At 48.7% G+C, this 11,563-nt stretch overlaps 1 protein-coding gene across 1 annotated transcript; it reads right to left on the bottom strand.

The window, feature by feature from the left end:
• Positions 1 to 382: 382 nt before the first annotated feature.
• FRAT1 (FRAT regulator of Wnt signaling pathway 1) lies at positions 383 to 3,455 on the bottom strand. The gene has a single exon (XM_087432365.1). It carries the CDS (start codon positions 2,755 to 2,757, stop codon positions 1,912 to 1,914), a length of 846 nt encoding a protein of 281 aa, XP_087288491.1. The 5' UTR covers positions 2,758 to 3,455; the 3' UTR covers positions 383 to 1,911.
• Positions 3,456 to 11,563: the final 8,108 nt, after the last annotated feature.

Raw genomic sequence — 11,563 nt, 5'->3', positions numbered from 1 at the left:
GACCACAGTAGAAAGAAGAAAAAGTGGTAAGCCTCCCAGTCTGCAGTGACTGACTGAGCTGATGTCCTTTGCTAGAACAGTAAGAGGCAGCTTCATAAAACATCTCCATCACCAACTAGTAATCCAAAAGGCTCTAAGGTTTTAGTGAATGGGATGGGTCCAAAATCTGACCTCACTTTCATTTAATTTCATGCCAGCACCAATACACACCCAGCCGCGCAGACCCTGTCTAACTAGTGAGCTGCTCAGACACAAAGGCGCTCTAATTACCATCCACAAGCCAGGCTGACGAGGATTTCAAGTGTTTTCATGTTTATGGAGATCAGAGAAATGTGTTTTGTGCATCTTTCCCACCGATGGCAAGTATAAAATAAAAGCGAACCAAAACCCCAACACATTTATTAAAAACAGATATTTCAGTTAAGTTAAAATCCTATAATCAGGATAGCCACAATTCCAGACACTCCGGTGCGAAGTGTAGATATGTCAACAGCCGCATCTGGATGATGAACAAGCCATTGAATCTTATAAAACCAAAACACTAACCAAACGGTCTTAGATCCCTCAGAGGGAGTGAACAGTATGTTACAAGCACTTCACCACGGTTCACAATGGCAAAGCCTGCAGCTTCTCCATTTGGAGGGTCACGTTTTCTACTCGGTTTCCTTCACTTACAAAGGCGAGCTGGCATGGCTGGGGGAGGGGCAGAGAGAGGAAACCAACTCCGTCTAAGCAGGGAATTGCAGCTGTTATTGCAAATGGCCCCGGAGAGCCCATTATAAGCTGCAGTGCGAGGCCGTGCCTCCCTGGAGTGCCAGTCACGTGATGTCTCCCCAGCCCCCAGGAGCGCCAGCGCTTGAGTGGGGCAGCAGAGCCGAGGGGGAGAGGAGGGATCCGAGGCCATGTCTCGGAGCAGTTTCCGTGAAAGCTCGGGGAGCGGCCGCCTGCTGGAGGCACCGGCGCCGGGCACGTCCCCGCCTCCCTATACCCGCGGTGGTGGCGGTGCGCGTGTCCTCAGGAGACTCCAGCACTTGCAAAACACCGCGCTCTTCTCCAAGTAGAGGCGCAACCGGACGACTCTTCTACCCTGCTGAAGCCCCGCAATCCCGTGTGCGCCCAGGAAACAGTGACCTTGAACCCAAGGAGGGGCGGCTGGCTGTGAAGATACTTTAAAGAGGACGGAGGGTTCACTCCGCGCCTCAACTTACTTTTCCCCAGCACCGCCCGCCTCCGCCTCCCATCCGCACCCGGGGCGCACCGTTTTCCACTGCCACGCTGAGAACCGCAGCCAGTTGCAAAGCAGGGACAGATAAAAGGTTACTCCTTTTCAACTCCCAAAAACGTCCTTTCAGGGTACCGCGTGTTTTATACTAAGAACCAGCACCCTAAAAGACACGAGATGGTTTTAAGCGTCGTAAATTTTCAAGTCTGCTAGTTTAAGGTACTCCCTGAAATGATCGTCTACTCATGTTCTCCTTCAACGTGGATCAGGAGCTAGCCCTGAAAAGGTAAAGCAAGTAACTGGGATCCTCCACGTCCTCCAGGCGCTTGGCGATCCTGAGAAGCATGGACTGTGGCCACATGGTCGCCAGGCTGGAGGGCCCTGAGAGGCTGCGTGGAACTGCACGCTGCGCCACCAGGACTGATCACGCCAAATAAGGAGTCCTACTGACTGTGAGCTTGGGGTGCGCTCTGTAATCTGCCTTAAATAGGGCCAACCAAGTCCTGTTTTCAAACACACCGGGGCCCTCGACCTCAGTTCCCCGGGAAAATATTCGCGATTTTTCGATTTCTCGTCGTCATAAGCTTATTTTCCCGGTTCCAAAAGCACGAGTCTGAGTAGGGATACAGTCCTCAAGGGAACCCCTTGCCCTCCAGGCAGAGGCTGCTGCTGTGGCCATTCCCGCGGTGTTAGCTGCCGGGGACAAGAACACCGTCCCCAGTTTTGAGCTGCGCCCTCCTGCCGGACGCGCCAGGGTCGCTGCAGGCCGCGCGAGGGCTGCGGGGCGAAGGGGGCTCAGGTACTGGGGCCGATAGAGGCTCCAGGAGCTGGCGTTGGGGAAGCTTTGCGCGCAACTGCAGCCGTCGCGAATGAAGCCTCCGCACGGCCTCCTTGATGAGGTTCCCCGAGAGCACGAGCTGCTGCAGGAGCCGGTGCGGGTCGTCGTCGCCGGTGCGGGCTTCTGGCTGAGGCCCGCGTCGCTGCTGCAGGCGGCGGGAGGCGGCGGCGCCCCGCAGCCATCCTCGCCGGCACGGGCCCGACAGCGGCTGTGGGGCACTCCGCTTGTCGCCTCCCGAAGGCCCATCAAGGCCAGGCTGAGGGGGTAGTGGGGACAGCGCGCAGGGGCCTGCGGCGAGCTCGGCCACAAAGTAGGGCGCAGCCCGGCCCCGCACGCGGCCGCGGTCCCCGAGGGCGCAGCGCAGGGCCCCCGGGGGCGCCGGGCCCACCGCCTCGGCCGGCGCGGGCGGCAGAAGCGGCGGCAGCCCCGAGGGCCGGGCCTTGTCCGCCAGCACCGCCGCCGGGGGCCGCGGGGGCTGCAGCGGCGGCCCCGGGGGCGCGCACGGGGAGGCCGGGCTGTCCTGCGCCGCGTCCAGCTGCAGAGTCTCGCCGATCTGGGCCACCAGCCGGTCAACCTCGCCCGAGCCGCCCAGCGTCACCGACTGCTCCAGCAGGAGGAAGCTGTCGTCGTCCTCCTCCTCTTCCTCCCCCTCCGCTTCCTCGCCGGCTTCCTCTTCCTCCTCCCTCCGGCACGGCATGGCCCCCCGCCCGGGCACCCGGAGCTCTGCGGGCGTCGCTGGCAGCTCGGCTGCCTGCGGGGCTCGGTGGGCCGCGGCGGAGCCGGGCGCGGTGCTGAAGCCGAAGCCGGGACCGGGGCGGACGCGGAAGCCACCACTCGCCGGGCACTCGCGCCGCGCGCCTGCAGCCGCGGGAGCCGGAATCCTACCGGCTCGGGTTGATTTGTAAACAATGGGTGACGTCGCCGCCGGGCCCGACCACCGCGCCGGCGTGGGGGTGCGCTGTAGCGTTGGGGGGCGGGGCGCCCGCTGGGCCGGTGTCCAGGGAGAAGCCTTGTTCCCTCTGAGCTCCACAGCTCTGAATGCTGTCTGCGGGGGCGCACTGGGGAGCTGATCCTCCCTCTCTCAGCCAGGCGTGATTGGTATTTTCACAAGACGTACACCGGCGTGGACTCTGTTGGTTTCTTCCACACACGAGCACCTACACTTACGTCCACACACCCGCACGCTCTCCTTTTCTAGGCGCGTCTGCTCGTCTGGTTTTGGCATTTGCAATTTTGAGGTCCCAGTGCCAGCGTCTGGGAAGTGATGACCAGGTGACTGAGGCGAGGATGGAGAGAAGTCAGCTAGGTATCTGGAGATTAGGGAAACGAGGCTGCTAGGGATGGAAAGGAAGAAGGGGCCCCCGTGGTGTGATGGGGGTGGCGGATTTGGAATTGGCAGAGAAAGGCCACAGATTAATGTTTCTTGATCAGGAGCATGGGTGTATGGGGGCCTGAGTTGGGGCTGGCGTTACTGGAGAGGAGGAAGTCGCTAGTCTTGGGAGGGGCTGTGAGCTAGACAGTTCTTTTAAAAAAAGACTGCCTCCGCCCAGTAGGGGAATATCCTCTCTGAGGGGGTAGCAGGAGAGGAAAATGGTGAGCTGTTTGGATGGAAATGGAGATATGGGCCAGCTTAACCGTTCAAGATATAATTATTCAAGACTTCATTTTTAAAAGGAAGAGGAGCAGAAAAATGATCCTTTACTGTCTTGTTACCTGCAGGTTTTAGACCTTTATTCAGACCTAACTTCCAGACACTACACTTGTAGGTAGACTTTTGGTGGTCCAGCCTTTACAAGCCAACCAGGGCGGATATTATCAGGGTGATGGAAATGTTCAAAACCCGATTATGGTGATGGTTGGACAACTCAGTAAATTTACTAAAAATCATTGAATGTTCGCTTAATATGAGTGAATTTTATATGTAAATTGTACATCAAAAAAGCTGTTTTAAAAGCCACAAAGCACACACACAAAAACACAAGCCAGGCGGAAGGGAGCTACTTTAAAATGCTGAGCAGGGGAGCAGCTGGGTTTAGAAAGAAGTGCAGGAGGAAGAGACTGGAGCCTGGGGATCCCGATAAGTAGCAACAGCGGCCTTCGTGGGCAGTTCCAAGGATGATAATTACTGGAGCAAACCTTTAGGGAGGGATAGGATGGAGGGAACAGGTGGGAACTTGTCAAAAAAAGTGTTGGGCTTATTTTTGTCAAGTGTCGGGGGAAGAATGTGAGAATAAAGGAAGAGGCAGTTTGAAGAAAGCAAATGAATTTTTAAATCTTGGAAATGGGACCTCTACAGTGTGTCATAAAATTCATCACCTCATTTTAGTGGATTCCTTAGGATTTTCTATATATATCAGATCATGTCATCTGCAAATAGAGATAGTTTAATTCTTCCTTTCTTATCTGGATGCCTTTTATTTTTATTGCCTAATTGCCCTGGCTAGAACGTCTAGAACAATGTTGAATAGAAGTGGTGAGAGCAGACATCCTTGCCTTGTTCCTGATCTTAGGGGAAAGCATTCATTCAGTCTTTGACCATTAAGTATGATGTTGGCTGTAGGTTTTCATAGATGGCCTTTATCAGGTTGAGGAGGCACCCATCTATTCCTGGTTTATTGAGTGTTTTTTATCATGAAAAGGTCATCACCTCATTTTATTTATTTTTTAATTGAAACATATTTGATATATAACATTGTGTAAATTTAAAGCATTGCCTCATTTTATTTTATTTATTTTATTTTTTAATTTTTTTTGTGAGGAAGATCGGCCCTGAGCTAACATCTGCCAATCCTCCTCTTTTTCCTGATGAAGACCGGCCCTGGGCCAACATCCATGCCCATCTTCCTCCACCCTATATGGGACACTGCCACAGCATGGCTTGCCAAGCGGTGCGTCGGTGCATGCCCGGGATCCCAACCAGCGAACCCTGGGCAGTGGCAGCAGAGCCCGCGCACCCAACCACTTGCGCCACTGGGCCAGCCCCGGCATTGGCTCATTTTATATCATTGTTTATTTGAGAGTATGGTCAAGGCAGCCATTCATTAACTAGAATATTCTCAACCTAATTATTTAAAAATTTAACATGAAAATAATTAGTAGCAATTTGTGTTTTTATTCTTCAGCTCAAAATTTGTATGCCTCATACATTGTTGTGGGCATGAAAAATGGCGCAAGCACTTTGGGAAAAGATCTGGCAATTTCTTACAAAACTAAACATACACCTATCCTATGATACAGTTCCAATCCTGGATATTTACCTAAGAGAAATGAAAATATAGGTCCACCTCAAGGCCGGCAGGCAGATGATCATAGCAGGTTTATTCATAAAAGCCGTAAACTGGAAACAGCTCAAGTGTTTATCAACAGGTGAATGGATAAGCTATAGCATATTCGTACAATGATGATGATGACAGAATACTCTTCAGCAACAAAAGGGACAGGAGTATTGCTACATGCAGTAACATGGATGAATCTCAAAACCAGTATGTGGGGTGAAAGAAGCCAGACAAACAAGAGCACATACCATATGATTCTGTTTATATGAAGTTCCAGAACAGGCAAAATTAATTTATGGTGGGAAGAAATCAGAAGACTGATTGCCTTTGGAGAGGGCTGGGTGGAATGAGGGTAAGGGCTGACTCAGAAGAGGCCTGAGGGAACTTTAGGGGGTGGTGGTAATGTTCTTTATCTTGATATCTTCATTTGGGTTTCATAGGTGTGCGCATGTGTTAAAACTCATTGAATTGTACACTTAGAGTTCATTGTATGTAAATTTTACGTGAAAAGAAAAAACTGTAAACAAATATTGAATTCTAGTTAATAGACATGCTGATGAATTTAGGGGTGAGCTGTCCTTCATACCAAACCTCTTAATCTCAAGTTCTTGTGCCTGATGCACAGTAAGCCAGTCACTGAGACAGTGGGTGCTTGGAGATGGAGAAAGTTTTATTCAAATTGGCCAAAACAAGAAGGTGGAAGGATAGGTTCTCAAATCCACTTTAGCAAGAGAAGAAAGCAGGGGGTTTTATAGAGCTAAGGAGCTTGGCAGGAGGAGAGAAACAAAGGGGTAATCTGTATTTCTTTCACTCCAGATAAGCCCTTGGGCAATCTGACTTTTGTGCGTCAAGGGGCAGCTGGAGGCTGGTTATCTGGTGATTGTAACTTCCTTGAAGGCATTCTCTTTCTTCAGTGAAACAAGCTCATAAATCCTTTTGGCCCTTGAGTCACCCCTCAGGTTAAACAAGAAAACAGCAAATTGACAAGATTAACTTCTTTTCATCTGTGTCTGTGTTGGGAACCAGGTTGAAAGGTCTTAGTGAATATTTACAGTAACCCTCAGGTACCTGGCTTCATACTGATGTTTGCAATTTATTCTCAAGTACACAGAAATGTGAGATGGATAATATATGAATAGAAGGATGATCGAGACAGGTAGATATACGATAAAGCATGTATAGTAAAATGTTAACATTACTGTATGACCCAGCCATTCCATACCTAGGTATATACCTGAGAGAATTGAAAACATATGTTCACACAAAGATTTGTACACAAATGCTCATAGCAGCATTATTCATAATAGCCAAAAAGTGGAACAATTCAAATGTCCACCAGCTGATGAATGGATGAATAAATGTGGTCTGGTCATACAATGGAATATTATTCATCATAGAAAGGAATGAAGTACTGACACATGCTACAACGTGGATGAACCTTGAAGACATCATGCTAAGTGAAAGAAACCAGACACAAAAGGCCACATGTTGTATGACTCCGTTTATATGAAATGTCCAGAACAGACAAATCCATAGAGACAGAAAGTAGCTTAGTGGTGGCCAGGGAATGGGAGAAGAGGAGAATTAGGACTAACTGCTGATGAATAGGGGTTTTTTTTTGGGGTGATGAAAATGTTCTGGCATTAGATAGTGGTGGTGTTTGCACAACATAGTGAATATACTAAAAACCACTGAAGTGTACACTTCAAAAGTATACACCTTTAAATTCACTTTAAAGTGAATTTTATGTTGTGTGAAGTATATCTCAATTTTTTAGATGCTAAAAAGTATCAGTGGTAGAATCTACATAGACTCTAGGTGCTGGGTAATAGGGTGTTCATTGTCAAATTTTTTCAATTTTGTTGTTTGAAACTTTTCAAAATAAAATGTTAGAAAACATAAGCCATAGAAAAGGGGTGATTAATTTTGTGACTCCTTTAAAACGGCCCAGGGCGTGGGGGGCTTAGGGCTGACTATTAGGAGGAAGGGAGGAAGTGTACCCCCTGCTGGCAGGTTGCCTCTTGCAAGACAAGGGAATTGTGTAGACTCATACTCCAGCGTTGAGAGGGCATAGACAGTCGGCTGCGGGTTGACTAAATTCTTGCCCACTGTGGAGGATTTCAAACTGTCTGGCAGGAATGAGGCTTGACGCTGTTTGAGGCCAGCAGCAGCCCTAAGTGATGGGCCCCGGAAGCAGCAAGGCAGACACAGGCTTGTCCCTTTCCCAGTCCCTTCGTTGCTTCCCACCACCCACATGGGACACTCTAGGAGCTGGGCTGGTTGGGGAGGAGGGATTTGTACTGAGAGAATTTAAGAGATTAGGGGATTCACGCTGAGATGCAAAGAGGTGCTAATGAGATATTAAACACCTCTCAGTGGACCAACAGCTGAGGAGACTAGAGACCCGGAAGGCAGAAGATGAAAATGTCTTCAGGCTGCTGCTATGGTGGGAAAGATAACTGGCCACTGGTTAAACAGGGTGCTAGGAACAGCTGGGTCTGTAACTCAGCGGTTAAAATGGATAGAGGGCTTTGGGCTAACACTGATGCAACAGTGTGGGATATTTTGCCATATATAAAAGTAGGAAGGCCTCAAGGTTGGGGAGGATGTTCAGAGAGACGCAGCCTCAGAAGTGGAGGGCCGGCCCCGTGGCTTAGCGGTTAGGTGTGCGCGCGCTCCACTGCTGGCGGCCCGGGTTCGGATCCCGGGCGCGCACCGGCGCGCCGCTTCTCCGGCCATGCTGAGGCCGCGTCCCACATACATCAACTGGAAGGATGTGCAGCTATGACACACAACTATCTGCTGGGGCTTTGGGGGGAAATAAATAAATAAAATCTTAAAAAAAAAAAAAAAAAAAAAAAAGAAGTGGAGACCTGAGTAGTGTACTGAGTTGAATCATGTCCTCCCCAAAATTCATGACCACTGGGAACCTGTGACTGTGCCTCCCCGCCCCCAACCTGTGAATGTGACCTTATTTGGAAATAGGGTCTTTGCACATATAATCAAGTTAAGGCAAGGTCAAATTGGATTAGGGTGGGCCCTAATGCAGTGACTGGTGTCCTTATAAAAGGGCAAATTTGGACACAGAGACACACAGGGAGAATGCCATGTGTGGACAGAAGCAGAGATTGGAGAGATGCTGCCACAAACCAGCAATCACCAGAAGCTAAGAGAGAGCACGGAACAGCTTCTCCCTCTGAGTCCCCAAGAAGGAGCCAACCCTGGCCAGCTGACACCTTGATATCAGACACCTGGCCTCCAAAACTGAGAATAAATTTTGGTTGTTTTAAGGCACCTGGTTTGTGGTAATTCGTTACAGCATTCCTAGGAAAGTAATGCAAATAGTTTTGAGCAGTTGTTTAAAATGTATAAGCCATGGAGAAATTTATTGAAGGTTCTGGGGTAGTTCTGAGAATCCATGGAAAAACTGAAGAACTGAGGGACTGGCCTGGTGGTGTAGCAGTTAAGTTCATGCGCTCTGCTTCAGCGGCCCAAGGCCGGCAGGTTCGGATCCCGGGCAGGCACCGACACACCACTTATCAAACCATGCTGTGGTGGAGTCCCATATAAAGTAGAGGAAGATGGGCATGGATGTTAGCCCAGGGCCAATCTTCCTCAGCAAAAAGAGGAGGATTGGCAACATATGTTAGCTCAGGCTAATCTTCCTCACAAAAAAAAGAAAAAACTGAAGAGCTGAGAGCCTCTCTGATGGATGTTGGGTTGTGCTAGGCCCAGCTAGATCTGCCGTTGGAACAGGAATAAAAAATGAAGAGATGGAAAGACAAGGGGCCAATAAACCCCACGTTGTATGTTGATCATAAATGAAAAATGGCCATGTCAGGAACACAGCTCCACAGGGACTATTAGGATGGCCCCATATAGGCCAATGCAGTTAGCGCTCCCATTTCTGCGACTGCAGAAATGATTGCACCCCCCCTTGCCAAACATATGGCAGTGGGGATGGAGAAGTGGATGCTCAAATTTGCAGAGTGATGGGTTGTAGGTGTTGAGGGGAGGCAGTCTTGGATCTGCAGAGGCTTCATGTCTGTCTGGATGCCTGAGACGGCAGTGGTATCGACAGAATTGGAAATCAGGAGACACGTGGTTGGGTAGCATAATTTTGTATTTAAAAAAAAACGAATAAAATAAAAGTTTTATTTATTTGAATAGATAATACAACCACATGGTTCAAAATTCTAAAGGTCAAAATGAGTAAAACAAAAGGCCTCCCCCCATCCCTGTTCCTAGCTACTCAGGTTCCCTCCCTGGAGGCAAAGTATCCTATCATTTTTTGTGTATTCTTTGCTTTTTTTCTTTTTCTTTTTTTTTTTTTGTGAGGAAGATCAGCCCTGAGCTAACATCCGTGCTAATCCTCCTCTTTTTGCTGAGGAAGACCGGCTCTGAGCTAACATCTATTGCCAATCATCCTGCTTTCTTTTCCCCAAAGCCCCAGTAGATAGTTGTATGTCATACTTGCACATCCTTCTAGTTGCTGTATGTCGGACACGGCCTCAGCATGGCCGGAGAAGCGGTGCGTCAGTGCGCGCCCGGGATCCGAACCCGGGCCACCAGTAGCGGAGCGTGTGCACTTAACCGCTAAGCCACGGGGCTGGCCCTGTGTATTCTTTTCAAAGATATTTTATGCGTTTACATATATGTATTTTGTATTCTGCCTCCCTTTGTTTGACAACTAGTAGCTATAACAGAGGCTGCTGTTTGCCTCCCAATCACCATTCTCCCCTTCAATAAACCCTCTGTTGTAACAGCACCAGACCCACAAGACCACATTTCTCAGCTTCTCTTGCAGCTAGATGGGGCCATGGGATTAAGTTCTGGCCAATGAGATGCAAGTGGGAAGTGTAGTGTGGTACTTTTGGAAAGTCTCCCTATTAGGAAGGGGGCCAAGCTCTTCTCTTTTTCTTTCATCTTGTTGCCTGGAATGTGGATGTGATAGTTAGAGCTCCAGCAGCCATATTGAACTATGAAAAAGCAGTGAATTAGAAGGAATCTCAAACAATGTCTGAAGACACAAATACAGTCCTAGACTTGGGTCTCTTTTATGTGAGAAAGAACATTTTATCTTGTTTAAGCCAACCAGGTACTTTTTAAAGGCAATGCTAATATAATTGGAAAATCAGTAAAATTGGTTTTGAGAGCAAGGCCAGTTAGGCAGGCCTATGAGAAGTGCTCAGGTCAGGAAATGAAGCAGATAATAATAGTAACTACCACATATTGATTATTTTATTTATTTATTTTTTTGAGTAAGATTGGCCCTGCGCTAACATCTTTGCCAATCTTTCTCTTTTTTTTTTTTCTTTTTTCTCCCCAAAGCCCCAGTACATAGTTGTGTATCATAGTTGTAGAGTTGTAGCTCTTCTATATGGGATGCCGCCTCAGCATGGCTTGATGAGCAGTGAGTAGATCTGTGCCCAGGATCAGAACCAGTGAACCCTGGGCCGCTGAAGTAGAACGCACGAACCTCACCGCTGTGCCACTGGCCCAGCCCATTGATTATTTTTTTAACAGTTTTATTGAGATATAATTTACATACCATAAAATTCACCCGTTTAAAATGTAAATTCAATGATTTTGAGGTGTGCGACCATCACCATAATCTAATTTTAGAACATTTGCATCAACCCAAAAAGAAACTTTGTACCCATTAGCTATACTGAGTATGCCTGGCACCCTGAAAAGTGCTTTACAGATAGATATTATTTCCTTTAGTCTTCCAATAACCTCTGAGTTTGATATTATTATCCTCTCTTCATGGATAAGAAAACCAAGGCCAGAGATAAGACAACTTGCTCAAGATTACACAAACTACCAGGATTCAAACTCATTTTGGTTGATGCCAAAGCCTGCCCTTCTCAAACCGCCACCCCAATGCTGTTGCCCAGGCTTTGCAATCTGGTCTTTAACTCTGCCTAGTTCTTATTCCCCAAGGCCTGTTGATTCTTGCCTCCAGAGCCTCTGCCAGTGGTCATGCCCTATTTCTGGTCCCATTGCGATGCTCTGTGTGTTTCCTTGGCTGGGCTCATGCAGCTGTGTCTGGGCCCTAGCCTCTTTCCCGTTAATCCACTCTTCTGGCAGATCAGCTTCCTCACGCCCAACCCTGCTCAGGTTACCGCTGCCCACACTCTGACTAGGTCCATGTTGTCTCCTGAGTAAAACCCTCAGCTCCTTAACACAGCATCCAGAACTCTCAGAGGCCTGGCCCCAGTCCGC

Source organism: Ceratotherium simum, chromosome 6 (genome assembly GCF_057802395.1).
Source record: "Ceratotherium simum simum isolate JZ-2026a chromosome 6, ASM5780239v1, whole genome shotgun sequence".
In the NCBI taxonomy this organism is placed as follows: Eukaryota; Metazoa; Chordata; class Mammalia; order Perissodactyla; family Rhinocerotidae; genus Ceratotherium; species Ceratotherium simum.
Note: the sequence above shows the minus strand (reverse complement) of the source record. Positions and strands in the feature narration are given on the sequence as shown.

Excerpts from the sequence above, each read along its gene's own strand:
- FRAT1 (XM_087432365.1), bottom strand. The coding sequence starts at position 2,757 with ATGCCGTGCCGGAGGGAGGAGGAAGAGGAAGCCGGCGAGGAAGCGGAG.